The following is a 27,959-nucleotide window of genomic DNA, read 5'->3' on the forward strand; positions in this document are numbered from 1 at the left end:
CCTGCCACTGTGAGGTTTGGTGGCCAGTGTGAGCCTCCATGGCTTGGCAGAGAAGACTGGGTGGCGACAAACGCCTCCTGCCCTTGCACAAATCTGAAGTTTCCTGGGAGAAAAGTTCTTTTTTTTTTAGATTTCTATTTTTTTTTCCACAACTCACACTGTATTTTATTTTTACAAGAGATAAATCAACTGACACCAAGTATTGTAAATGGATGACCACAACAAAAGCAACAATGATTGCAATTACCAAACACGAAGCACACTCACCCTATGTCATAATATTGACATTCAGTCCAGGAATCCTCCACTGTAACAGCTCCTTTACTTTGCAGTGAAAATTGATTTGTATATTTTTCACCTCTGAGTCCTTGTGGGATTTTTTTTTTTATTCAAACAGAAAGTCACAAAAATTATAATCATCCTCATCAGTAAAAGTTCTTTAATCTATTGAAAAACATCTATAAATTTCCCCCCTCTAATTCAATCTTACCGTTCTTTTTTTTTTTTTTTTAATTTATTTTTGGCTGCGGTGGGTCTTTGTTGCTGTGTGCAGGCTTTCTCTAGTTGCGGCGAGCCGGGGCCACTCCTCGTTGCGGTGTGCGGCTTCTCATTGCGGTGGCTTCTCTTGTTGCGGAGCACGCGCTCTAGGCGCATGGGCTTCGGTAGTTGTAGCACGCGAGCTCAGTAGCTGTGGCTCGCAGGCTGCAGAGCGCAGGCTCAGCAGTTGTGGCTCACGGGCCCAGTTGCTCCGCGGCATGTGGGATCCTCCCGGACCAGGGCTCGAACCTGTGTCCCCCACATTGGCAGACGGATTCTTAACCACTGCACCACCAGGGAAGCCCCAATCTTACCATTCTTAAGAACATTGTAAAATTCCAGCTGGACTGGAGAATGTCCAGAAAACATGGCCACACTGGTCAGTAGTATAATTTCACGTACACGTGGAAAGTCTACACAAAATAACTCAGAAGAGGTTAGATTGATAATGTTTTATAAATGAATGAACAGGTTTGTTACTTGATGTATGTACGCAGGTGCTTTCTGTGCGTGTATAATGTTTGTATACCTTGTTGGTGAATCGTACTTAAAGAACACTGTGCTTTGCAGGTTGTCCTCTCATTTATTTGGATGGCTACACCTCACCAGGTAAGCGTTCATACTCGGGCTAATTTATTTCAGGATTTCAAGCAATAAGATAATTAAAATGACCTCATTTCAATATATATTTTTTTTCTGATGTACAGGTTTTAAGATGCTTGAAGCATACAACCTGACAGAAAAGAATTTTGCTTTTGTGCAAGGAGTCTCTTTGGAGTCAGGGTCTTTTCCCAGCCACTCGTCTTACAGGCTTCAGAAGAACGCCTTTGTGAATCAGCCTACAGCGTGAGTGTGACAACAGGAGTTCCCTTTCTTACCACGGGCCAGATGCTTTTTTGAGGCTTGGAATCTTTGCTGATGTCTTAGAACCCTGGTATTTTAGAATTGAGTCCTATGGATGACCTGGTTTAGTTTCCTTAAGTACAGTTGGGTTAACTGCGTTCCATTGGGTCACACGGGAGACTAGGACTCAAGCTTGCTACTCTGAGACCCAAGAATCTCATCCTGTGTCTGCCATATGATGGATTACTGATCCTTTTGAATTTAAGTCTAGGATTATAGTTACGCTGCTAAGAGAGGTCGTTTAAACAGGGAGGCAACTTCTTCTTTTGAACGTTTCTCCCTTGGTGCAGAGGGACTGCATGGAATCAACGCAGAATGAGAAGAGGAATTCTCCCCAGTGTTTCCGACTCCACAAGATGAAAGACTGCAGTGGCCTTGCTTGTCCATGATCTGTGATCTGACAGGCAGCAGTTAGTTTTATTAAAATTATTTTATTTCATATATTTTTTGCGGTACGTAGGCCTCACACTGCTGTGGCCTCTCCCGTCGCGGAGCACAGGCTCCGGACGTGCAGGCTCAGCGGCCATGGCTCACGGGCCCAGCCGCTCTGCGGCATGTGGGATCTTCCCGGACTGGGGCACAAACCCGTGTCCCCTGCATTGGCAGGCGGACTCTCAACCACTGCGCCACCAGGGAAGCCCTTGACAGATCTCTTTTTTAAAAGGCTGAGCAAAAGAAGCTAAACACAAAATAGTATATTCCATGGTTGCTACTATATAGAGTTCAAAATCAGGCAAACTAACCTATGGTGTTAGAAGTTAGGATAGTATAGTTACCTTTGTAGGGAATGGGGGAAACTGGACAAGGGTACATAGGAAGCTACTAGGCTACTACAACAGGTTATGTCCTATTTCTTAATCTGAATGCTGGTTAGATGGTTTTTTTTTTTTTTTTTTTTTTTTTTTTTTTTTTGCGGTACGCGGGCCTCTCACTGTTGTGGCCTCTCCCATTGCGGAGCACAGGCTCCGGACGCTCAGGCTCAGCGGCCATGGCTCACGGGCCCAGCCGCTCCGCGACATGTGGGATCTTCCCGGACCGGGGCACGAACCCGTGTCCCCTGCATCGGCAGGCGGACTCTCACCCACTGCACCACCAGGGAAACCCAACAGTTAGTTTTTATTGGCTGGTGCTCTGGCAATCTGTTGGGTAGCTCTAGATGTTGGTTATTTTACTTGATGAAAGTTTGTACCTGGGTCCAATAACCAAAATATGTACTTTTTATTTATTAGAATGAAAACACTTGAATGTCAAAAAATATGTGTTTGGCATCTTATGGAGGGAAAAGAACAAGAAGAAATAAAGTTTTCCGAAACTTAGGACAGGGTCAGCCAATGATGCCTGAAATTTGAAATGCTCTGAGAAGGCTGACGGAAAATTCAGAGTAAAACCAAAGTTCATTTCTTTTAAGGAAGCACAGATTGTATTGTAGTGTGACCACACTGTGAGTTCCTAACTCTTTTATGGTTAACCACACTGGTTCGCAGTTTTAGGTTTATCAATGAACCTAAGTACCCAGCATGTAACTCTGTCACCTCAAGATGTGATTCCTACATTTTAACTTATGACAGACCACTGTCCTCTTAAGATTCAGAACTTGTGGCTGAAAGAGGCATAAATGCAATTAAATAACTTTTTTCCTAATCACTCATTAACTAAAAAAGGAGAAAAATGGGCTAGGTGAGAATGAATTAATATGGAGAAATTATTTTTAATGTGGAATATTATGAAGATGGTCAGTTTATGGACATACAAAAGGCATCGTGTCAGCTTGCCCAGAACATATGCTTTAAGAAGTAGGGCATTACAGAGTATTGAGTAGAGTTCCCTGTGCTATACATATGGGAAAAGAATCTAAAAAAGAGTGGATATGTATATGTATAACTGATTCACTTTGCTGTACAGCAGAAAGTAGCACAACATTGTAAATCATCTATACTCTAATAAAAATTAAAAAAAGAAAAAGTAGGGCAGCGTTATATTCCAGAAGTACTAGCAGTGTGGTACTAGGACACGAAACCTCAAGAGACAGTCTATGCCCTCTGTCAAAATCCATGGAGGAGTTGCTTCTCGTCTGTCCAAGAGCTGATTTTTTTTGTTAAACCTCTTTATTGGAATATAATTGCTTTACAATGGTGTGTTGGTTTCTGCTGTATAACAAAGTGAAGCAGCTATACATATACATATATCCCCATATCACCTCCCTCTTGCGTCTCCCTCCCACCCTCCCTATCCCACCCCTCTAGGTGGTCACAAAGCACCGAGCTGATCTCCCTGTGCTATGTGGCTGCTTCCCACTAGCTATCTATTTTACATTTGGTAGTGTATATATGTCCCTGCCACTCTCTCACTCCCAGCTTACCCTTCCCCCTCCCCGTGTCCTCTAGTCCATTCCAAGAGCTGATTATTAAGCCCCTTTTCCTACCTTCAGGAAGATAGTGCTATTAAATGGTCTCAGACAAAAAACCATTAATTCTGCTTCAGAGATTCCCCCAGAACAATGACTGACTCAACCCTAGAAGGACACATGGGGCCACATTTTACGTCTAACAGCCTTAGAGCCAAGAAACATTTCCTTTTAATTGAATCACAATGTACGTGGCCATAAAATCTATTATTGGTTTTGTTTTGGGGAACATGTGACCTTCTGGAGATTATTTGATTTACTTGATTTTAAGGGAGAACTAGGGAAGTGTAAAAACTATTAGATACAGGGAGGGCGCAATTAAAGCCTTAAGCCATCTTGCTTATGACCTCATACTCCTGATGTTGGAAATTAAATATATTTAGTAAGATTTACTCTCTTTAAATTACATCCCTAGATACAAGTTTTATCACCCTAAAATCATTATATAGTTTTATAATTATCTATGTGCTTAGAAAAAATGATTTATTACCAGTAGGATGAAAGACCACTTGGCAATTTCCCAGACTTTTGTGACTTGATCCGATTATAAATCATCTATTACTGCTTACATAATGGGTCTTCAGTGTTTGCTATTTTGAGGTCATTCTTAAATTTTTCCCCTTCTAATATGTAGCCAGATTATTATAAATGGCTTCTAATACTACTCATGATGAGATTCTAGCCCAAAGATTTAAAATATCCTCTATTTCTGGTGAGAAATCCTTATTAATTAATTTTGTTTCATCCAACAGAGATCTACATCCCAATGGCCTCCCCACTTCGTATACGATTATATTACTATTCAGACTTCTCCCAGAAACTCCCAATGACCCTTTCGCAATTTGGCAGATCACAGACAGAGACTACAAACCACAAGTTGGGGTGATTGCCGATCGTAAGGATTATAATTTATCTTATTTTAAGGCACATGCATGCATATTTTTGATTATGTTTTTCCTTTTCTCTTTCTTTAAGAACCTTCTGGAGATATATATATATATATTTACTTGATTATGCTTTTATGTTTAAAGTTTTAAAAATATATCAGTAAATATTTGAATTACATTTTATCTTAACTGAAATTATTAATTGTTTTAGAGAATTCTCCAACAAGAATTAATACTTTCAATATAGAGTGTCCATGCATTTGATTTAATAACAATTATGTGTTGATTACAGCTTCTAGCAAGACATTATCATTCTTTAACAAGGATACAAGGGGTGAGGTACAAACTATTACATTTGACACAGAGGAAGTGAAGACATTATTCTATGGAAGTTTTCATAAGGTAAAAACGTAAGATTATAGAAAAATAAATATTTATAGAAAAAAGTTATTTGTAGAAAAACGTATATGACTTAAAATTTAAACTAATTTAATTTATTATTTATTAAAATGTCATGTTAAACTGGTGGAAACATAGCCATGTCTTTTAAAAATAATACCTTATTTCAAAGAATTTGATTAATTCAGAGAAGGAAATTTAAAACGATAGTTCTACTAACCATGAGATAACTACTATTAACATTTCAATGTATTTTCAATGCTAATGTCTTTTCAGAATATGAGTCGTGTAGTATATACAATATTGTATGCCCATTTTTCTACCTACCATTTTACTTTGAACCTTTATGTCATTTTGTTTCAAAAGCTTAATTTTTGTGGATTGTATTTAATTGATCAAATTATTTATTCTTTTATAGAGAATAGTAAGCTGCTTCTGCCTGCTTGTTTATTGAAAAGTTACAAACATGCCAGTCCAAAAGTTATCATTAACTATCAAAATAATTAAGATAACTGTTTACTAAATTAACTTCTGCATGAACACATTTACAACTTCTCTAAAAAAATCTTATTAAAAGTTCTAAGATAAATTCTTAGGGGATTATCTATTCTTGATGATCTTAATTTTTTAAATCTCAACATCGAGGATAAATAGAAACTTGCTGTCAGGAAAATTAACTTACAGATAAGAGTGCTGAAGTTGGCAGCGTTAGAAATGAAAAGCACCGTCTAGGTTAGGAGTGGATTTTTTTTTTTTTTTTTTTTTTTTTTTTTTGCGGAACGCGGGTCTCTCACTGTTGTGGCCTCTCCCCTTGCGGAGCACAGGCTCCAGACGCGCAGGCTCAGCGACCATGGCTCATGGGCCCAGCCGCTCCGCGACATGTGGGATCTTCCCAGACCGGGGCACGAACCCGTGTCCCCTGCATCGGCAGGCGGACTCTCAACCACTGCGCCACCAGGGAAGCCCAGGAGTGGACTTTTTAATGGAATTTCTTCATCCACTGGATCAAGTTAGCAGGAGGAAGACTACTTGTCGTGCAAGTGGTCTAAAATTTCCCCAGTGTAGCTCTCAGAAAGTTAGTCCCCATACACAGAAGACAAATATTTCTAGTTCAATGTGATTCTCAGGTGAAAATTGAAGAACGACCCTGTACTTGGGTAGATTTAGCTGAATTTCTTGCTGATTCCCTTCCTGAGAATCTTGGCTTCTTTCCAGAATGTTCTTCTTATTCATGAATCAGATTCTTGGTGAGGATGACAAGGGACTCTCTTCATGGGGCTTGGAGAGGCCTCAGCAGGCACATTAGTGAGGAGCAAAAAGCAATGATGGAAACACAGAGATCTCTGAGAATAAAGGCCTATTTGCTTAACAGTTTACAGACTTTCCTGGTAAGGTCCAGCAAAATAAATGCCTCATTGGGAAAGCAGATTCTAGACAAATATTACTGGCTTCAACTTCTCCTTGTCCGATAATAGATGTTGAATCTGGCAAAGTTCTTAGGAACTTTTTTTTGGCTCATTGATACACCTATTAAACTTACGCTTGAATAACTTGCCCAAAAAGACTATTTTATTTTTCTTCCATACCCACTGAAGATATTAGAAATTCAGCCCTCTATTAACCAATGGATAACCATTTAGGAGCTATTATTAATAATATAACTATTATTAATTTCCAACTTTCATTGAGTGCTTCATTTTACTGAGCAAAATAAGGCAGTATTTTGAAGAGGTCAAGAGTGACAGTCATTAATTATTGCAAATCAAGATAATTATTTTTTGACATTCCCTTCTTAATTTGGCTTTATAGAGAGAGGTATTTGTATTCTTAGGTTTTACATAATGCCTCTTCTTTCCTGTTCTCACAAGTGTTCTTTTCTCCTCAAATTCTCTACCTTCTTTTTGCATAATGTCTTTCTTTGTTTTTACTTCCTCCTCTACTTTTTCATTATACTGTTTTCCCTCCTTCATTACCCCACACCGTTCTTCTGACCTACCCTCATTTATCCTATCTATTCAAGTACCAAGTGCGATCACTATTGGCTACTTACATTCCACTGATCCAAGGATTCGAACACTCTTCTCTCATTTTCCATGTAATTCGGGAACTGAAGTTCTTCAATCCTTGAGATAAGAACAAGTAGTTCTCTGATAGCAGCAAATTAGTGAGAATAACATACAGGGGGCTCTTGGGAGAGATGGGGATAGCTTAAGTAAGGAATGGCAGACAACTACTGCTTCTGGAGAATTCTCTTGAAGCGTTTTCTATGTCTCCATCCTGTTGTAACAGATGACATAGATTCAAGAGAGAGATTTCTAATGAGACAAAGAAGTGGAATAGATGACAAATAAGGTTTTAGGGAATGGGAGACCTTGGGAAGGGTGATGAGTTTACAAGGGTGTTCCTATTTCTTTCTACTGGTCTGTGACCAACAATGCTTCCCAGTTGGGAAAGAGTCCCTAAATACTTGGGACAATTGTAACAGATGACATAGATTCAAGAGAGAAATTTGTAATGCGACAAAGAGGCGGAATAGATGAAAAATAAGGCTTTAGGGAATGGCAGACCTTGGGAAGGGTGATGAGTTGACAAGAGTGTTCCTATTTCTTTCTGCTGGTCTGTGACCAACAATCCTTCCCAGTTGGGAAAGAGTCCCTAAATACTTGGGACAATGGTCTCCAGATAAAAGCCGCTCTGAAATGTAATTATGCGTGTGTTTAAAATGCAATGAAACACACTGAAGAGATTGTAGCAAAGTATATTTTTAGCATGTGTTTCTTTCTGGTTAGCATTGAATGACAAGTGTATTTGGAATAACTTTGTTTCAAAAATTGAAAGTTTTGATTTTGAAATAGTTTTTCTGGATACGATGATTTTTCAAATAGTTTGTGAATGTTTGCTTCTCAGATTGTTCATATAAGAGCCAACAAATAAGTTTTAGTTCTTATTAGATAATAAATATCTTGGGAATGTTTGTATGGTGTTCTTGAATTTAGTATTAGATGATTGCCCTAGGGGTATTTAAAATTATTTTTAGTAAGCCATATATCACTTTTATATAAAAGCAATATATAATTCATACTTACCACTTATAGATGCACTAAATTAGTGTTTTGGTGGTGATTCTATGTGGAAAAAAATATTTACTGCTTAAAAAAATCTCTAGAGATTGTCTTATGCTTATTTACTCAAAGCATTTAAGGGAATTTCTGTTCCTTAACTTGGAGCCAAACTTTTCAAAGTAATCATCATGGGCTTACTTGAGTATTTGGGCTGTGATAAGTGGAAACTATGAGTATAACTATAAAGTCAAAGATTACCCACAGCCATTCTTTACATGACTGAAATACAGATGTTTTCTTAATTATCCGTACTAATAGATTTTTTGAGATTCTGAGTGTCTTCAATATCAGATAAAAAACTAAATCAACAAGATTCTTTTCTTATAAGGAAATTGAATCTTGAATCTATTGATTTCCAGAGCTGAATCTCTATAAAAGACACGTGCCAGCTCTTTCCTATGTTAGGTATCTACATGGTGTGTAAGATCTGTTTGGCAGGGATTAGCGACTAACAAATTAAAAATGGAATTTAGCGAAATCAGTGGAAGACATTCGAGGCTCCTTTGTCCTGAGTATAATAACATATTAATGATTTATTTACTTGTATTTGAATAGCTCATTTTTTGTAATTTATTCTTAAATACTTACTATAAAATATTGGCTCTGTTCCCTGTGTTGTACAATATATCCTTGTAGCATATTTTATACATAATAGTTTATACCCCTTAGTCCCCTACCCCTATTTTGCTGTATCCCTATCCTGCCCCTCCGCTTGCCTCTCCCCACTGGTAACCACTAGTTTGTTCTCTACATCTGTTGAGTCTGCTTCTTTTCTGAATAGCTCTTTATAGTTTACAGAAGCATCTCATCTACTTCAATATCTCTGGCCATCTCAGGAAGAGTACAGAGTGGGGAAAATAAGAAATTATGCAAGTGTATAATAGCTGAAGGAAACTGAGACCCAGAAAGGTTAAGTGGTTCATTTAATTTGACGCTGTTAATAAATGACATTGACACGGCAACCTGGTGCTTGGATTTTTAGTCCAAGCCTCTTGACTTGGGATGAGAATAGCTTTAAGAACACATTTTTTTAAAACTGTGATCTGAAATATGTAGGAGCCAGGTTGTTCTGGGTAGAAATTTTGTAATGGAAACAAATGATCTTTTTAGGTTCATATCGTAGTGACCTCCAAAAGTGTTAAGATTTACATTGACTGCTATGAAATTATAGAGAAGGACATCAGGGAAGCTGGAAATATCACAACTGATGGTTATGAAATTCTTGGAAAACTACTTAAAGGGGAGAGGAAATCAGCCACGGTAAGTAACACATTTTTATTTTTCTTGGTATCTTGTATTAAGATTGAAATGACATTTTTAAAAGTAATCAGTGAAGTTTTCTTCCTCGGTGAGTTTTAAATTGTTTTATTTCTTGGTTAGATTGAAAGGCTGGAAAAGTTACACTGAGAAAATATGCTACTGACAAAACATGATAATGGGCTTTACTGCTAGAAACAAATTAAGTTGTCAAGGCACCAGAGAACATCATGTAGTCGACCTGAAACTGAATCAAACTGGAGAGTACAACACAGATAGTTGCCAGGATAATCAGTGAAATCTAAACCAACTCATTTTTTGTTCTTCAAAGGTAGTAACTGTTAATAAAAATGTGTGCACTCAGGACACTATGCATTTGTGGACACTGGCTGTGACCGTCACAGACTTGCTGTCCCCTCACTGGGGGGTCACATCTGCCTCAGAAGGAAGATGAGTGTAGTCGGTCAGCCACCCCTCACTCACAAGTGTCACTGGCTCAAGTTGGAGGCGGGGGCTTGCCAACCCTTTTACAACGCTACTTAGTAGTAAGATTTTCAACCTAAGGTTTTCACTGTACCAGGTTAATTAAGTTCATATTAAATGTTGACCAATAATAACATTGTTCTAAAAGCAAGACTAATAGCCTTGGCTTCTGTTATTTTTAAAATTGCATTTACTGAACGTAGCTTTCTTCCACGGATAGGATTTTCTTCTTCTTGATTCAAAAGTGAAATTTTTATTCCACAATGTAGAACCAAAGAGTGCAAATTTAATATAATTTTGATTAAAATCTTTTATTGAATATTGGATTTGATATTTAAATAGAACAATTACATTAGTTTATAAAAGAATGGCTGCAGCTAAACAATCTTTATCAAAAGAGCTCTATTTTTTTAAATGTAGAAAGATAGAAAATATATATTATATTGAAATAGTTAAGCTGAAGGTAATCATAAAATTATCAGTTAGCCCCTAGGTAAGAACTTATGAAAAGAAGGGCATCAATTTTAGAATAAGTGAGGAATATTTTTTTTTAATGTTACTTTTCTGCAAGGGTGGACTTTTAAAAGTTGATTTAAATGTGTGTAGTCTTAAAATTCAGAATTAAATACATTCTTAATTTTTAAGTAAATGTTTTCTTAAAAAAACCCAAAACTCAATCAAACATTTCATTTTAGCCAAGGAAATGGATCAGAAGTGGGAATATCACGTATGCATTTTGCTTTACTATCGCTTTCTCTCAGGCATAGGTTTTTCTGTTCTTATGAGGTAAGGATCCCATTGCTTTCATTGCCTGTTCCCTCAAGAGCGTCTCTGTGAGAAGTTGGCAAAGGTTAAAATGTGGAAACGTTAATATGAAATGTTTTCACGCATCTTTAGCTCATGTTGCTGTTGGTTGTTTGCAGTTCCAAATCCAGAATTTTGATATTGTCTGCAGTCCAGTGTGGACCAGTAGAGACAGATGCTGTGATATTCCTTCCAGGGTAAGTAAAACAGAATGGAATTCTGTGGCGGTGTTAAGAGTCCCCGAGGAATAAGGGATGTGGGCGTGGATGGCTTGGGAGAGCAAGTAGCCCTCTGCAGCTGCGTCTCCAGGATGGAGCCAGGGACACGCAAAGTGTGTGTGCTCATCAGCGACCACAGCTCAGGCTGGGGATCCCTCCCTCAAAATCAAGAATGTAGAGAACCACATCTGGAAATCCTCCCTGCCAGCCAGGGTGGTTATGCATAGTCAGAAAGTCCAGCTGAATCAGTGTCTGATAAACCCACTTATCGCAGAGTCCTTCCTATTGCTTGTAAAATACCAGCATTTTACAGGATAAGCCATCACCTCTCTGGATATCTAAGTAGAAATAACCATGTTTCTTTTCAAGATGATGGCTTTTACCCATAGTATCTGTGTAGGTTGTAATAATTACAAAGGTGAATGCTGATGATGGATTTGAAGCTTTAGGCGAACAGTGAGCTGCACGTACCCACGGGATGAGTATGCGTTATTTATTCAACAGATACTTACCGAGCACCTGTTGTAAGCCAGGCACTATCCTATGTGCTGGGGTTACAGCAGTGAAAGGGAATATTCTAGTGAAAGGCAGGGGGAGAGGAGGAATGAACAAGTAGGTATACAGTACGTTATAGAGTGAAAAGTCCTTGCGTGAAAACACGCCAGGGTACAGGGAGAGATAGCCAGGTGAGTACCCTCAGCCGTCAGTGATAAGGGGAGATTTAAACAGAGACCTGAGTGAAGTGAGAGGACACACTATGTGGATAATGGAGATAGAGACTTCCAGCCAGAGGGGACTGTAAGTGCAAAGGCCCTAAGGCGGCAAGGTGCCCTAAACATCTGAGAGGCATGAAGGGGATGAGGGAGCGCTGGGGCAGAGTGAAGGGCAGTGGGAGGGGCACGGTGGTGTGCTGCTGCTTGGCAGTGCATGTAAGCCCTTGTAGGCCTGGAAAGGAGTTTAGATTTTGTTCTGAAGGAAATGGGCCTCCATATCTGAGATACTCAGCCTTTCCCTAACGCCAGACTAGAGAAAATTGGATTAAATAACCAATGGTCTTGATGATAGTTTTGTAAACATATTTGTGTTGTGTGAGGTTTCCTAAAGCAAAACATAAAATAGAGACATCAGGAGCAAAGCAAGATTCAACGTAAGACTGTTTGTAATCATAGCTAAAAATTCTTTCTTCAAGTTGGGAAATAGATTCCCTTGTGTATATAAGATTAGTGAGCATGGGGGATGGGAAGCTGTTTTTACCATCAATTCATGGATAAATATTCTCTTCAAAATTTCAGAGAGATGAAGCAAAATGCCCCAGTCTTCCGAATGCTTGCACGTGTACGCAGGACAGCATTGGACCTCCAGGACCACCAGGCCCTGCGGTAAGGAGACAAAGAGTTCCTCTAGTTTTTCCCGGTAAATCTTGCGCATGATCACCCTTTGGCCGGTATGTCATGCGTAAGAAGCTCCCAGCCACTGGTGTGTTCTAGGGCAGGACAAGCTGCATTGCACACCATGTTTGTAGCGTGTTTTGAGATCTGAAGTGGAGTAAATCAAGAAGAAAATTTGAACACATCTGAACACATTTCTCTAGCCACACAAGAATGAATGATATCGACTAGCATTCAAGAGCTTTTCTCCTAAAGATATGAATTTGGGTTTCTCTCTGTAATCACTTGATTTTGAAAATTCCTTTGTTTCCTGACGCTTCTCGTACGTATGTTATGGAGCCGTGGTTGAGAGGCTGGCCCAACAACAACTTGTTTAGAACCTAGCATATGTGTTTGTTATTAGCAAACATATCATAGAATAACATAGAGGATAATATACATATGTGATGATATCATAAACTCTGGGTGAAAGTGTTGGTGTTAGGAATAACTTGGGTGGGAAGACTGACCAGGTCTATTCATGGGTGGAGGGGAGACCAAGAAAATGCAATGCAAAACATTGAAGAGTACACTTATGTGTCTCATTAATCAATGTGGACTCCCCGATTTAGTCAATCTAACATCTGACCTGGGCTGGTTTTTCAGAATAGAAGTGATACCTTTAAGCTCTATTGAACTCTTTTAAGAAAATGGTTAATTAACATACGAACAGTTCAGAGAGCCTCGGAACACCAGATTTTACTATACATGGGTCATAGCAAATAATGTAAATTGATTTTAAGTTAATTACAAACTAGCTCCACATATACGGAATCAAAATGTCTCTGGAATTACCAGTGGTCCTGATGATTTTGTAAACATATTTTTGTGATGTGAGTTTTCCTAAAGCAAAACATAAAATAAAGATATTAAAGAGCAAAGCAAGATTCAACATAAGACTATTTGCAATTAACAGTGACTTACCTGATTTATATTTGTAATCATAAAATTATATGCTGGATGTGACTCAGATGTTCTTGAGAAGTAGGGATTTTTTTCCCTCTAATTGTATGATAACATTGTTGGATCTCACTATCATGTTTATTTCATCTTTGTTCAGCGGTCTCTGAATTCCTGTTACTAAACTACATGTTCTGAGATTTTGAGAGATTCTTTTTGCATATTATTTTCCCTGAAGAATGCATTCATATAATTCCAAAACAGATTTTTCTCCTTAAAAATACTTAACTATAGTATTTAAGTAATGCTTGTTTTTTTCCCAGTAAACCTCAAATTTTCAAATAACTTCAAAATTTCCTAACAATTAAGAAAAGTTCAGAATGTAAAAATGAGATCCTTAGAATGTACAAAGTTTCGAAATTCTCTTTCCCCACACATTTGTAGGATATAAAGTATTTACTTCCATATTTTATAAATAACTGTATTGTCTGGAGAATGCACTGCTTCTCGAAGCAACTTTTATATATCAACTTCTTCCTACTTTCCTGTGTTCACTCTAAAATGTACTCTTACTATGTATTTTAGGGAGGACCTGGTGCTAAAGGTCCCAGAGGTGAAAGAGGTATCAGTGGGGCAATTGTAAGTATATTTTAGAGTGCATTTTTATTTTCACCTGTATGTTAAAGTCTGGTTATTCAAATTTCTACAACTTGAGCAAGTTGATTCAAGTTTAGTGTGCCTTAGGCAATATAATTATCTCTGTCTTGTCTCTGGGTGTCAAAATGATGGATTAGGCTAGCCAGATAAAGAATGTACCGGGCATCTCACTGATGTAGGAATTGCACATGGGAAACCTGCAGAAGCACCTAAGGGCTCTGCTGTCACATGGGGAAGCAGAGGGGGTGACCTGGCCATCAGTTGGAAGACCCCACAGGGAGCAGGGTCCTGCTGGGGACGGTTCACCTGTCTCAGAGAAATAGCTCAGCAGCCACATGTATGTTCATGGCAGGTCACTAGCCCCTTCTACCGGTTCCATACTGGTCTCCATAAGACAACTGAAGCTTCTTAGGGGAATATATTATGGAGATGATGTGTAGTTTTTGTCATACTATCACTAATGATGAGCTAACCCAGTTAGGAAAGTGAGGCTGGGGTGCTGACTGACCCAGGTCTGTCTGACTCCAAGTTTGTGCCTTTTCCACCTAGACACACTGCAAAGAAGCTCCAGCATAGAGTGAACATATCTGCTCTTTCCTTGCTTGACTTATACATACGTTAGTCCCAGAAATAAGCCCAAGTCTAAGAGAAATCAGGACGAGCTTAAAAGAAATCAAATCCAGTGAATTTTTTTTTTTTTTTTTTTTGCTATACTCGGGACTCTCACCGTTGTGGCCTCTCCCGTTGCGGAGCACAGGCTCCGGACGCGCAGGCTCAGCGGCCAGGGCTCACGGGCCCAGCCGCTCCGCGGCATGTGGGATCTTCCCGGACCGGCGCACGAACCCGTGTCCCCTGCATCGGCAGGTGGACTCTCAACCACTGCGCCACCAGGGAAGCCCAAATCCAGTGAATTTTGAGCTTTGATCTCTGAATGAATCTAGGACTATAAATATATGAATATATTATATTCAATGTATTTTACTTCTTTTAGAAACCTACTTTTAATAGGAATTTTGGAAATATAAGTGCTCTTGTGAATTTATTGTACTTTCCAGTTGTTCTTTTAATGAGTAGCAAAGGGAAGAAAGGAATGGCATTACATGTTTTTATAGATGGATAGATTTGTAAAATGTTTGCAAAGATTATGTGATTGGTGTCTTAGAGTTATGAAGACAGGCACTGGAAGGGCATTCCATGACTTTGTGCTTGTTTCTCTTCCGTGCATTTAGGGCCCCCCTGGTCCTCGTGGAGATTCAGGTCCTCCCGGTCCCCAGGGTCCGCCAGGCCCCCAGGGACCCAACGGCCTCTCTATTCCAGGAGAACAAGTAAGCACAAAGCTTTCTGTATGAAATGAGGGTGGTGGATTAACGTTGAGTTTAACTGGAACATTTTTTTATTCTATTTCGCCAAACTCAAATGTTTTCTCAGAGAACTCAACAAATTTTAGTCATTGAGAAGACTTCCTATGACTGTAATTTCAGATATGTAAAAATACGTAACTGTGTAGGGAAAATTGTTGCCAATTATTTGACCTTTAAAAAAATTTTTTACTAAGTAATGCAAATATCCTTCAACATCCTGAAAGCTTTGATACTGCTTTGAGTCTGTGGCAGCCCCGGGGTCCTTTTCTAATGTTTATGACTTCAAGGCAAGCTTGCATTATTTATCTACATCATTACTTCTATAAAAATTTTTAATAACATGTTTACCTTTTGTTCCAAATGCTAATCTGAACTTATAAAGAGGTGTTTTATCTTTAAAGGCTCATATTTTATTTAACTACTTTTTTCTATACTTTAAAACATAACAGTAAATGAATAAGAATACAGATAATTTCATAGTTTTAAGTTTAGTTCTAAACTCCTTTTTAAAGATGCCATAATAGAAGACACATACATCCTTTTGGCATTTAGAGGAAAAACAATCTGTATCAGATATCACTAGAAATGAAACATTTGAAGGGCTAGGACTTTTTCACTCAAAAGGGTTGAATGCATCTAACTTTTAGCTTCTTATGTCCAAAAGGGAGATTTAGGGGCTTTTAACTTTTCTTATTATTGCTACTAAATGAAGTTTATCAGCTTTAATTAATTCAGATTTGCCTGTGTAACAAGTGTCTTCTAGCATGTAGTTATAAAGACCAAAATTATGTTACAGTGTTTCATTGAATATCTATTAAAATGAGCACCAAATTAAATATATTAAATAAAACAGTTTTCCCTTCAACTTCTATTTCTATGAAAATCCCTATGTTCAATTAGGTTCTTTCAAAGGAGACATATTCTCCCATGATTATATAAAATTATCCCATCACATGATAAGTGGAAATTATAACAGCATTTGTAGTTTAAAAAGTGAACATCAGTCCCTCCAATAATTGATTCACCTCCCATCACAAATATGCTTCACTGGATTTATGAAGTGACAGAGATTTCAGGAATGGCTCACGTCTTTCCTTTTCACTTAATTTCTGTAAAACACCTGAGACCTGTTTTCCCTCTGTTTGCTCCAGGGTCGCCAGGGCATGAAGGGCGATGCTGGAGAGCCGGGACTTCCAGGCCGGACGGTGAGCTGTTCTTCACGCTGCCTTTTCTTTGCTGGTCAAGTGTTATTTGCATAGTTGCCCTTGTGGTGCCTCAAAAGGTGAGCCAAGGTTAAGCAGCAAAGCAGAAGCCTGGCCGTGTGCTGCACGTCATTTCCATTCCGTTGCCTGGTTAGTCTTCAAGCTTGTGCTGTTCAGTCAGGTCTGGGCTTGATGACTGAGCGAGCATCTTCCTCTTGGGCTGGCACTGGGCTTGCTTCTGAGTGTCTGTTTCCTTTCAGAGCCCCCTGCATTTTTTCCCCAAACATCTTAGAGAATAACACAAATCCCTTTTCTCACACAAGAAGTTAATTACAGTGTTTCACTTGTTTGTTTCCTTTTGTGTAGGGAACCCCAGGATTACCTGGCCCACCAGGACCAATGGGCCCTCCAGGAGATAGAGTAAGTTTTCTTGGGCAGGCTGTAAGGATGTTGGAAATGATATCACATTGTTGCCTCTTAATTAAGAACCCCCCATAATTCAATTTGCATGGCTGGAAATGCAGAGTTCACACATCTCACGGGAGGCAGAAAAGCTAATATCAGCGGACCAACCGATACCAGGTCAATCTCAAGGTCTATGAAACAAAATGGTGGGACTTCAAATGAGTTGTCAGAATTTTAATTTTGGAAAAATGTTTTCTTTGATCATATTTGGAAAACCAAGTCCCTAAAAGGAATTTTGGTTCATTGGAAAGAGATTCAAGAATCCTAGCAAATTGCTTTGAATCCTAAAATTAAAATCTTTGTTATGAGGCATCTTTTACGTAACTCTAAGAATAGTCTTGATTTCCGTGGCACTTTCTATGCCGTCAGGGACATCTCTTCTACACCTTCAGAACTCAGATACCCCCTGTAGGCCTCTGTGATGGAAAGCCGACTGGAACCTAGTAGGCATCTTGCTCATTTGTGGCAGATTTCAGTTTTGCTCTTGACTTATGATGAAATCAGTGCAGGAGACCCAATCTTTTCTAGGACAAGTAAATGAGAAGCACAGTGAACATGGCTTCTGTGCTCTAATCCAATGTTACAGAAAATTTGCTTTCATAGGAGACGACGAATGCTTTAATAAACTATTTTAGAGTTGCTCAGAACCAAGGCACTAATGACTTTTCAGCATCTTCTGGTCCAGACAACAGTCTGAGAGTTGTCTAGATTCTGACTTATCAAGTTAAAACACAGGACTAGCAGCAGGTTCTCAGAGGGCCAGGGCTATAATAGCTGTCACTAAAGGCATTGATTTGTTACCCTTAACGCCTCTCCGACATCATGGGGCAGGAGAGTTGGGTCAGTCAGATGGAGCAAAGATTTTGCCCAGATAATTCCAGATTTGGATGATTTGCCAGTGACAGTTATTTGCTCCAATGCCTACTCTTGAGTTTATGAGAGAGTGAGGTCAAAGAGAAAATGGTATTCTCTGGGAGTCTGGGGCCCAGTGGTACTTCTATATACATATTCTTCTGACTCTTTTGAGACTGACACTTCAGTTTTTTGGAATTCTTATTTTACAATAAAGGACAATAGTGAGATTGCAAAGGTGACAAGTCAGTCTATTCAGTTAGTCAACAAACCCAAAAATACCGCAATCAGGAAGTAATGATACATACTGAATATAGTTCAATATCCTGTGATAAACCATAATGGGAAAGAATATGAAAGAGAATATATATGTGTGTGTGTGTGTGTGTGTGTGTGTGTGTGTGTGTGTGTATAACTGAGCACTGTGCTATACAGCAGAAATTAAACACAATGTTGTAAATCAACGATAGTCCAATAAAAAAAAAAAAGATGGGCTGCCTCTCTTGCTGCCGCTGCTACTGAAGCCCTGTTGGGCCCATCATGCAGTGCAGGCTTTGTGCAGACTCGCTGGGTGGCCAGCGCCATCCCATCAACACGTTCCTCCTGAACTGGCAGTCAGGCAGCCACCGCTGCCATCGCTGTGTCCCTGAAAAGTGAGGGAGTGGAAAGGACTGCGTTCTTCTAGCTCTAACCTGTGAATCCAGTCCTGGTGAGGCCACCCAGGACTCTCGTGTTGAGGCTGAGGAAAGTCTTCAGGAAATCATTTGTCTTTTTCCATCACAGTCTTGTACGCCGACCTACCACTTAGTTTCCTACTGCGAGTGCTGAGAGTAGAAGGCACAGCTGAGGGAACATAAACAGTTTTGGAAAGTTAGACTTTGGGTGCAGGCATCTCCGCTGAAAACTAAAAGAAAGAAAGAAAGTTGAACCCTGTGGTAGAAGAGAAGAGAAGACAGCTGAGGAGAGCAAACCCAAGGACCATGGTGAGGAAGACATGTTACCAAGGTGGAGGTGGTAGGAACAGCAGGCATGGGTTGCCTTCAGCACAGATGATTTTCAAATGAGGCACAGCTCTGGGGACTGTCAGAAAGTAGCAAGAGAGCCACAGGTGCAGGCATGACATGCAGTATATCTGTGAAAGCAGCCATAGGTCCTCTCAGCCACCCTCCCATTGAGGGAAGCAACAATAACTGCTACAGTTTTGAAAATGGAGAATAAAAAAAAAAATTACACTACAAAGTGCTACAGATGGCTCAGTGGTAGCCCTTCTGAGGCCATCAGAATAAAATCTGCTTCACCCCAACTTAGATATGTATTTCTTCTAAAAGAAGATGGTTGGTTACACCAAAGTGTCCATCCATGGATGAATGGATTAAAAAATGTGATATGTATATATCATGTATATAATGGAATATTACTCTGTCTTAAAGAAGAGGGAAATCCTGTCATTTGCAATGACATGGATGAACCTTGAACTTGGAGGATGTGCCAGCTGAAATAAGCCAAGCACAGAAGGATAAATACTGCATGATCTCACTTAATGTATGGAATCCTTAAAAAGTTGAGCTCACGGAAACAGAGTACAGTGGTGGTTGCCAGGGGCCTGGGAAGAGGGAGAAATGGGGAGATATTAGACAAAGGATACAAAGTTTCATGGAGATTGACGTATATACACTATTGATACTATGTATAAAATAGATAACTAATGAGAACTTACTGTATAGCACAGGGAACTCTACTCAGTACTCTGCAGTGACCTAAATGGGAAGGAAATCCAAAAACGAGGGGATATATGTATGCGTGTAGCGGATACACTTTGCTGTACAGTAGAAACTAACACAACATTGTAAAGCAACTACACCCCAATAAAAATTTTTTTAAAAAGGATACAAAGTTTCAGTTATGCAAGATAAGTTCTGGAGATCTAATGTACAGTGTGATGACTATAGTTAATACCATATTGTGTATTTGAAATTTGCTAATAGAGTATATCTTAACTATTCTCCTACCTAAGAAAATGATAACTATGTGAGGTGATACATGTGTTAATTATCTTGATTGCGGTAATCATTTCACAACATATACATATATCAAAACACCACATGTATGCCATAAATACATACAATTTTTATTTGTCAATTATACCCCAATAAAGCTAGAAAAAAAAGAGAAAATGGTTGATCAGGAAGTTCTTAGGATGACTGAAGGAGGATTATTCAGAGATATGATACTTACCTAAAAAAAGTGGAAAAAAAAGTGTATCTTCTACAGCAGCTGGAGGAAACTTAGATGGTAGAAATGCCATTTGAACTGTCCAAGCAATACTCCGAGCATTTCTGCTTCTTAAGTGGCTCTCAGAAGCAGTGTTGATGTTACATGAGATGAATTTGTAGTCTGCATTTTGTTAAGCAGGCCTAGATCTTCCAGAAGACAGTCTGAAATGTTTATAAGTTTCTGAAAAAAAAATTTTTTTTGCAGGGGGTGGAATATTTCTAACACAATTTTAAAGAAATAATTTAAACTTCCTCTTTTGTAAAATCAATGGGAGTGTGGATACTTAATGGAGGTATTGATCCAAATGTTCTTCATTTGTGCTAGAATCCAAGAATATGCATAAAATTAACACATATTCTCCAAGGAGACAAAAATCTCCTTTGACAGAGGAATGCAGCAACACAAAAAACGACCTGACTCAGAAATCCTTGGCTGGATTTCAGAGGTCTGTACTTGGGATGAATGCTAACCGGGCAGCGAGTGACTCATTCCAGGCAGAGGTCACTTGGCACCACGCGAGCTGCTCAGAGATGCCCGGTGCTTCTGTACAGATCTCTTCTCCCACTGCAACCCTGACCGGGTCTGGCCTTTCTGTGAGATGAGGAGAGACGGACCGATAAAAAAATTGAGTGAGGATTGAGGATTTCCTTTCTTTTGAGTGGAGGAGTTAAGATAGTTTTGCCTCTTTCTTGGAGGGGAGGAGAGAAATCCCTGAGGAGTGAAGCATCAGTGGCCCTGCCCTGGCTGTCTGGTGTTGCTTAGGAAACAAGGAAGGGGGTTTTCTAACCAGGTGGTTGGCCCCTCCTGCATCTTCTGTGATGCAACACTCCCTTCATCTTACTTTGATCCTTCCTGGGCCAGTTATCAACAATTGACTTTTTGGTAGAAAGGGCTAGTCTTCCTTTAGACTTCTTTACACTCTTATAAAAGTAAACGTGAGTATCTTCATAAAAGGAATCTGCTTTCTTCGGAGAAGACTGGATTGATTCTTAAAATTATTTTATATTTATAACTATATAAATGACTGAGTATAGAAATGAATTATTCAATAAAAAGCATAACTTCAATGGAAAACATTTTTTGGCATATTTGTCTTTATATTGAAAGGTTACCTGCAGTTGGGTTAAATCCTTCACCTGTCACTCTTATCAACCTGTCTAGTGTCTTTCCATTTTACTTGGTCATTATTTCACTAATCTATAATTAATTTCATTTTTACAATAGGGCTTTACTGGAAAAGATGGAGCAATGGGACCTAGGGGCCCCCCTGGGCCACCGGTAAGAATGGAATAGGTGACACTCTTATCTCCCCACCCTAAACCCCTAGCCCCACTTGCTAGGGAAGAGCCTAGTAACCTGACCTTTGAGGCATGTTCCATCTGTGCTGGGGGGCACACTGTCGAGGGAGCTACTTGTTTTTATTCTCCTAAATCAAAATGGGCTAGAGAAAACAGAGGTGTTAAAATAGAGTCTTTTTGTTTAATCAAGTTATATTTGAAAAACAACAAAAATATCCCTAACCAACAAGTTCCTTCCATGCCCATGTTAAGTGGTAGGTTTTATGACCTTACTGGTTACTTCCTGTTCTAGAATTTTAAGAGTCCGTAGCCTATGATATTTGAATTTTAAGGACATTAATTACCGAACAGGTTTAAGTCATTCAGAGGAAGTAAGTTTTACCCGAGTAGGTTTTCTAATTAAGATCTTTGGGGAAAATACTGAAGCCAATGATTTTGAAAGAAGCGTCTGTATACCTGCATCCAGGTGAGATCACAATTACATTGTTTGAGGTGAGGGATGCTCTTCATGGCTTCTGGCTGTATATGAGGACTGGAGAGCATATGTTAAAATAATTTTATTATTTATGTTTAATATAGATGTTCTCAAGTAGAGTTGAAAATGTATAATAAGCTTTGATTTAAAGTATTTACTACAGATATTAAAATTTACATAATTGATGAATAAAGGATTGTTTTACCAAAATCTGATGATTCTATTTTAAGGATATTTTAGCTTTAGACATAATGTATTGACTTAGCGATATTATAAATATTTTACTAAAAATGTTGCTAAAATGTCTTAAAGCTGTGCTGAAAGGAACGGGGAGAAATTCTTATGGTTTTGATGGGATAGAGGGTGCTGATATGATAGAAGACGAGGCACCCTTTATTGAATGCACCAAAGAAAAAGTGAGTTTCTAGGCTGAGATACAACTCCCAGGAGACAAGGGGAAACTCCACCACGTGGTGCCCAGTTACCTTCTCAGTATTTTCCCCAGCCAGAGTTCACTCCTGTCTTTTGATGAGTTTTCTGGTTTGGTAATAGAAACAAACTAATAGGAATTGCTTTCTGCAAATTCACTTAGCAGCCAATTTACTAGGATCACAGTCTGTGAATAGTGAAACCGATTAAATATAGTCCATAAAGATTGAATGGGAATTTTCAAGATTTTTTTCCTCCATGTTATCTTAAAATTTGATTTTGTTCTTCCTTAGTATGTGATTATGTGCTAAAAGCTTTTAAAACCAGCCATGCTTTGCTAGTTTACTTTAGATGAAATTCTTCTTTGATGGTAAGCTTCCCTGTGTTGTAGGGAAGCCCAGGCTCTCCAGGAGTCACAGGACCAAGTGGGAAACCAGGAAAACCCGGAGACCATGGCAGACCAGTAAGTGGACGGCTTGCATGCCTAGTCATTCCACTGTGGCCATGAATGAGGAGACTGCAAGGCTGTGGCATATTTATGTTATCTCTGCTGTAATGTGTGTGAAGCATTTGCTGAAGCTATGCTAAATCCATGGATTTAACTTGGTACTAGTTCTAAAAATTTTCTCTCTAAGTTATAACATTCTGGGATGAAAATTGTGGTCATAGCGTTTCTTTAAAAGGAGAATGGGATTATAAGCCAAGACACATATTTCTGCACTGAATAAACACTCAGAGCTGGGTCAGCAAAATCATTCTTTTTGTTTAGGAGCGGTATGCAGCTTAAGATAGAAAAGTACATGATGGTGCATAGCGCCTCCATGGGTGCTCTGCAGAATTTAACCCTTTGTCAGTATCCTGTAGCCATACTGCTGGCTCTTTTCTCTTGCGCTGAGGTTGCTAGAACATTAGTCCCAGAATTAAAAGGATTTATCTCACCCACCATTATACTTTTTTATTTATTTATTTTTTGCGGTACGCGGGCCTCTCACTGTCGTGGCCTCTCCCGTGGCGGAGCACAGGCTCCGGATGCGCAGGCTCAGCGGCCATGGCTCACGGGCCCAGCGGCTCCGCGGCATGTGGGATCTTCCCGGACCGGGGCACGAACCCGCGTCCCCTGCATCGGCAGGCGGACTCTCAACCACTGCGCCACCAGGGAAGCCCCATTATACTTTTTTATACTGCCCTGCTCCAATTTACATCCAGTTTAATTTTCTTTTCATCAGATGTTTTGATTAAAATAATAGTTGAGATGGTATCATGCATATCTTCTATTTGCAAATCAGTATCTCCAAAACTGAATTCATAGCTTCTAAAATACCCAGAAGTATTTGTAATAACTGTTGGGCTCCATATTCTTTGTTACAAGCTCTTCCTTATTTGTATGTATGAGGAATGAATTTATTTTAAGCAGTTTTTTTTTTGTCTGAATAGAATTCTGAAATATAAAAATTTATCTCAAAGATCAACAAGTCCAATTATTAGTAATGACACATCTATCAGGGCTGTTCTCTGAACAGAACTTCTCTCTTCTGAAGTATTGTCCAAAGTTATATAAACCCAAGCTTAAAAAATTTTAATGTCAAACTAACTTAGAATCTTCATGTGATATGGCCTGCCTTCTATGTTTACATAAAATTAAGCAAGCAGGATAAAGATGAAAGGACTCCTGGTGTACTTCTTACTCTGTGTGTACTCTAGTATATGACTGTATTACTTTCTTTTCCTCAATGAATCATGACAGAAACTTCACAAGAGCCCTTAAAAGTACATGGAACTTGTTAACCCTTTCAGAATTCTATTTTGTTTTACTATGACTGAAAGAGAGTCTAACGTAAGAATATCACGGATGTAATCGATGGCTGAAGTTAGAAACCTGAAAGAAACTTCTACTTCCTTTACTTGAAATGAGAGCTCTAGATACTGGCAATAAAGATGAGTTCTAAATCTTACATCCTAGAACAATCTCAGAGTGGCAGTAAATTAAAAAAGAACACATGGGAACAAAGTAGCAGTAAGTGTAAAAAATAATTTCCTGAAATTTACAAAAGGCTCCAAACTAAATAATGTTTCCATAAGAGTCCAGTACTTTTAGCAAAGGGCAAACTCCAGTTTTTCTTATGACTATAATTTGGTAACATTTATTTGGACCTTATCTACCCCCTTTTCCCCCTTTATCTTCCTCATCCTTCTAAGGTAGCAAATTACCTCTCCTTTTCTTCTCTCTTCTATCTTACCTTTAGTTTCTAAAACCAAAACTAGCAGATGGGAGTATAAAGGTCTTAGGAGAGAGCTTAGCTCAGTCACTGTTAGCTTATGTCATTAGCTCTTGGAACCAGTGGTGTCTTCTTGCTAACTTGTAACACCTGATGTTGTGTCGTGGATGTTTCCAGGAACTGCTGATGGAATATTTTTATTCATTTACTCAACACCCATTTGTTTGTTGCCTAAATGTGCCCGTCGGTGTTCTAAGGTCTGGGGATATAAACGTAAACAAGACAAAGTCCTTGCCCTCATGGAGATTCTAGTGGAGGATACAGACCCCAAAATGTAAATAAACAATACGGTTTCTGGTGATGATGAGTGATAACAAAGAAAAGAAACACAGAGTAAGGGGTTAGGGGGTAACTGTGGTGGTGGAAGGGGGCTATTTCAGATACAGCAGTCAGGGAGTCTGTCTGAGAAGGTGGAATGAAGCAAGGGAGCAGGCAGTGGGAACAGCATTCCAGGAAGTGGGAACAGCATGAACAAAGGCCGAGGGAGGACGAAGGTGGCACGTGGAAGGAACAGCAGAGAGGCCCGGGCACCGGAAGTAAAGAGAGTGAGGGGAGAGGGATGAAAGATGAGGTCAGCTAGCTGGGCACAGGTAAGCATGTGGACCACCCAGCCCATGGTGAGGATCTCTTATCTTATTCTTAGTGTGATGGGAAGCCCTTGGAGCCAGAGTGACATGCGCCAATTTTCTTTTTAAAAATATCAGTCTGGCTTCTCTGTGGAGAACAGACTCAAAAGGGGCCAAATGGGTTGCAGGAGGACCAGTTAGGAGGATATTGGAGCCGTTCAGGCAAGAGTCTTGGAGACGGTTAGAGGCAGTTTGGTTTGGGATGTTATCTGACCATCAGATTTGTCAATGGTTTGGGCGTTCCTTTCAGCTGGCAGCCTGGAGATATACTGAAAGACAAAAACTTCTTGCACTAGAAGGAAGACTTTTTCCAAGATCCTCTCATGGCCAGTGAGAGGCCTGACAGAATAGGGACAAATGTTCTGTGGTTGCGTTTGGATGTGGGAACCACCACTTGGATTGAGCCCTTTAATAAGGGAGGCACATGGTTCCTTTCATGCCCAGTGCACAAAAAATCACTGGAAGGAGTTACAGATACATATTTAGTTAGGGAATTGACAGAAAGCTCTTACTAGAACAGGTTCTTATGGGTTCTAACTGAACCAAGATTAACCTCATGCACAACCTAAAGTAACCACCTGAGCTCCCCAGCCATGGTGACGTAAAGGAAAGTAGAATGGTAGCAAGGGCAATTTTACATGTGTTTCAGTTGCAGACCTGTATTGTGAATGGCATCATAAAATGTATGCACAGTACATAACTTCTAAATTGGTGATCATAAAATTCACAACTCAGCACTATATTGGAGGACACGTGCTTCTGAGAGAGGGAGAGAGAGAGACAGGGAGACAGATTAGATTCCTTTTGACAGACAAACAAAATGTGAGTAACATGGATGTAAATGTGATGTGTCATTTTGCTAATTTGTTAGAAAGCAGACCTTGCCCTCTTTCATCATCCTGTCCATTCATGAGTCATTTTAGACCATGTTTGTCAGTTTCTAATATCTGAAATTCCTATATTTCAGGGTCCATCGGGATTGAAAGGAGAGAAAGGTGATAGAGTATGTATTGCTTAAAATCTGACTTACAAACTTATATCGTGTGTTAAACATTGAACTCTGAAACTATGGAAATAATATGCTGATCCTACTTATTGATTTAATTAACTAGGGAGACATTGCTTCCCAGAACATGATGCGAGCAGTTGCAAGACAAGTCTGTGAACAACTGATAAGTGGTAAAATTTCTTTTCCTTTTAATGTATGAGTGTGTGTGTTGTTTTTAGTTAATTGCAGGAAAATGCAGTTTGTGTCATAAACTTTCAAAGATAGATGTTTCTATTTCCATGAGCTCTTATTTTTATACGTTGTCAGTTTTGTATCCTGTTAGATAAAGCCAATGATATTTTAATGACTAGCATTAAGATAAAACAATAAACCAAGGTAAAATAATAGCCTGTTATCCTTACATTCTGTCTGATAGAAAATTGTTTTTTTTTTTTTTTTTTTTTTTTTTGCGGTACGCGGGCCTCTCACTGCTGTGGCCTCGCCCGTTGCAGAGCACAGGCTCTGGATGCGCAGGCTCAGCGGCCATGGCTCACGGGCCCAGCCGCTCCGCGGCATGTGGGATCTTCCCGGACCGGGGCACGAACCCGTGTCCCCAGCATCAGCAAGCGGACTCTCAACCACTGCGCCACCAGGGTAGCCCCCTTATTGGGTTTCTTACTAATAAGTCTTATTTATTTTTTTTTAGGTCAGATGAGCAGATTCAATCAGATGCTGAATCAGATTCCAAACGACTACCACTCTAATCGCAACCAACCAGGCCCGCCGGGTCCTCCAGGGCCCCCTGGCAGCGCAGGAGCCAGAGGAGAACCAGGGCCTGGGGGGCGGCCAGGCTTCCCGGGCACACCAGGGATGCAGGGACCCCCGGGCGAACGAGGTAGGCATTCCTGACTGCTGCACAGGGATAAAGGAAGGAATCTGCAAGCGTAGGAGCTGGGTCCGGTTGAAAAGCATGTAGAAGACTGGACTTAGCAAACTACACTGGTCTTGTTCGGACAGCCCCAGAAGAGCCGTGCATCCATGAACCTGTCTTTCTCTTTAGGCAGTTGCAGGCTGTAGAGATCCCTGTCTTAGAAAACAGGAAGATTTTGTCATGAGAGCTCAGTAAAGACAACGCTATTTTCTGATTGTTGCTGTCGTTAATGGGAAAACTGTATCCTGGCAAACTGAATCAGGCATAAAATCTTATTAATTGTTTTGACTGGCAAGAGCTGGGCAGCAACTGAATGCAAGCAGCCCTAAGATTTTGGATCTAAATTCTTCTGGTTCCTTTATTCAGGGCCTGGAAACTGGTCTTATGTGTTTATGTGGCTTTAATTTCATGGTAGATAAGTGTAACTGAAGGAAAAGAAGAAAAACAGGATTATGTGATTCCAGATGTTTCAGGATGCTGGGTACTCACTTTTGTCAAAGTGATGGCTAACATTCTGCGGAAAACGTAGATATGTCTATAATTCTGATTATTTAGATGAGGTACTGATAGGGCTACTAAAGATAAGATACCTTTAAGACGTCTTCAGTGAGTTGTAACTATTTATTCAAGATTTCTGTTCTTAATTACTGCTTCTAAAATAATATATTAGATGTGTTTGTTTTCTTCAAGTAATTTTTCCCCTGACTTGTAGCCAGATTTGTTTCTTGGCCATGAATCTGGAATTACACAAATGTCTAGAAAGAATTTGGCTTAAAGCGTGGAC

At 39.5% G+C, this 27,959-nt stretch overlaps 1 protein-coding gene across 6 annotated transcripts in view; it reads left to right on the forward strand.

Moving 5' to 3' along the window:
• COL12A1 (collagen type XII alpha 1 chain) overlaps positions 1-27,959 on the forward strand; it is a 114,533-nt gene that overhangs the window by 81,938 nt on the left and 4,636 nt on the right. For all 6 annotated transcript variants that reach the window (XM_067702755.1, XM_067702758.1, XM_067702759.1 and 3 more), the window contains 16 exons: positions 1,108-1,146; positions 1,245-1,383; positions 4,597-4,739; positions 5,024-5,133; positions 9,363-9,512; positions 10,916-10,993; positions 12,307-12,393; positions 13,927-13,980; positions 15,228-15,323; positions 16,511-16,564; positions 16,928-16,981; positions 21,377-21,430; positions 22,746-22,817; positions 26,224-26,259; positions 26,369-26,435; positions 26,951-27,139. In XM_067702755.1, the coding sequence (XP_067558856.1) occupies positions 1,108-1,146; positions 1,245-1,383; positions 4,597-4,739; positions 5,024-5,133; positions 9,363-9,512; positions 10,916-10,993; positions 12,307-12,393; positions 13,927-13,980; positions 15,228-15,323; positions 16,511-16,564; positions 16,928-16,981; positions 21,377-21,430; positions 22,746-22,817; positions 26,224-26,259; positions 26,369-26,435; positions 26,951-27,139 (1,422 nt within the window). The remainder of the gene's footprint in view (positions 1-1,107; positions 1,147-1,244; positions 1,384-4,596; positions 4,740-5,023; positions 5,134-9,362; positions 9,513-10,915; positions 10,994-12,306; positions 12,394-13,926; positions 13,981-15,227; positions 15,324-16,510; positions 16,565-16,927; positions 16,982-21,376; positions 21,431-22,745; positions 22,818-26,223; positions 26,260-26,368; positions 26,436-26,950; positions 27,140-27,959) is intronic.

This window comes from Pseudorca crassidens, chromosome 13 (genome assembly GCF_039906515.1).
Source record: "Pseudorca crassidens isolate mPseCra1 chromosome 13, mPseCra1.hap1, whole genome shotgun sequence".
Classification (NCBI taxonomy): domain Eukaryota; kingdom Metazoa; phylum Chordata; class Mammalia; order Artiodactyla; family Delphinidae; genus Pseudorca; species Pseudorca crassidens.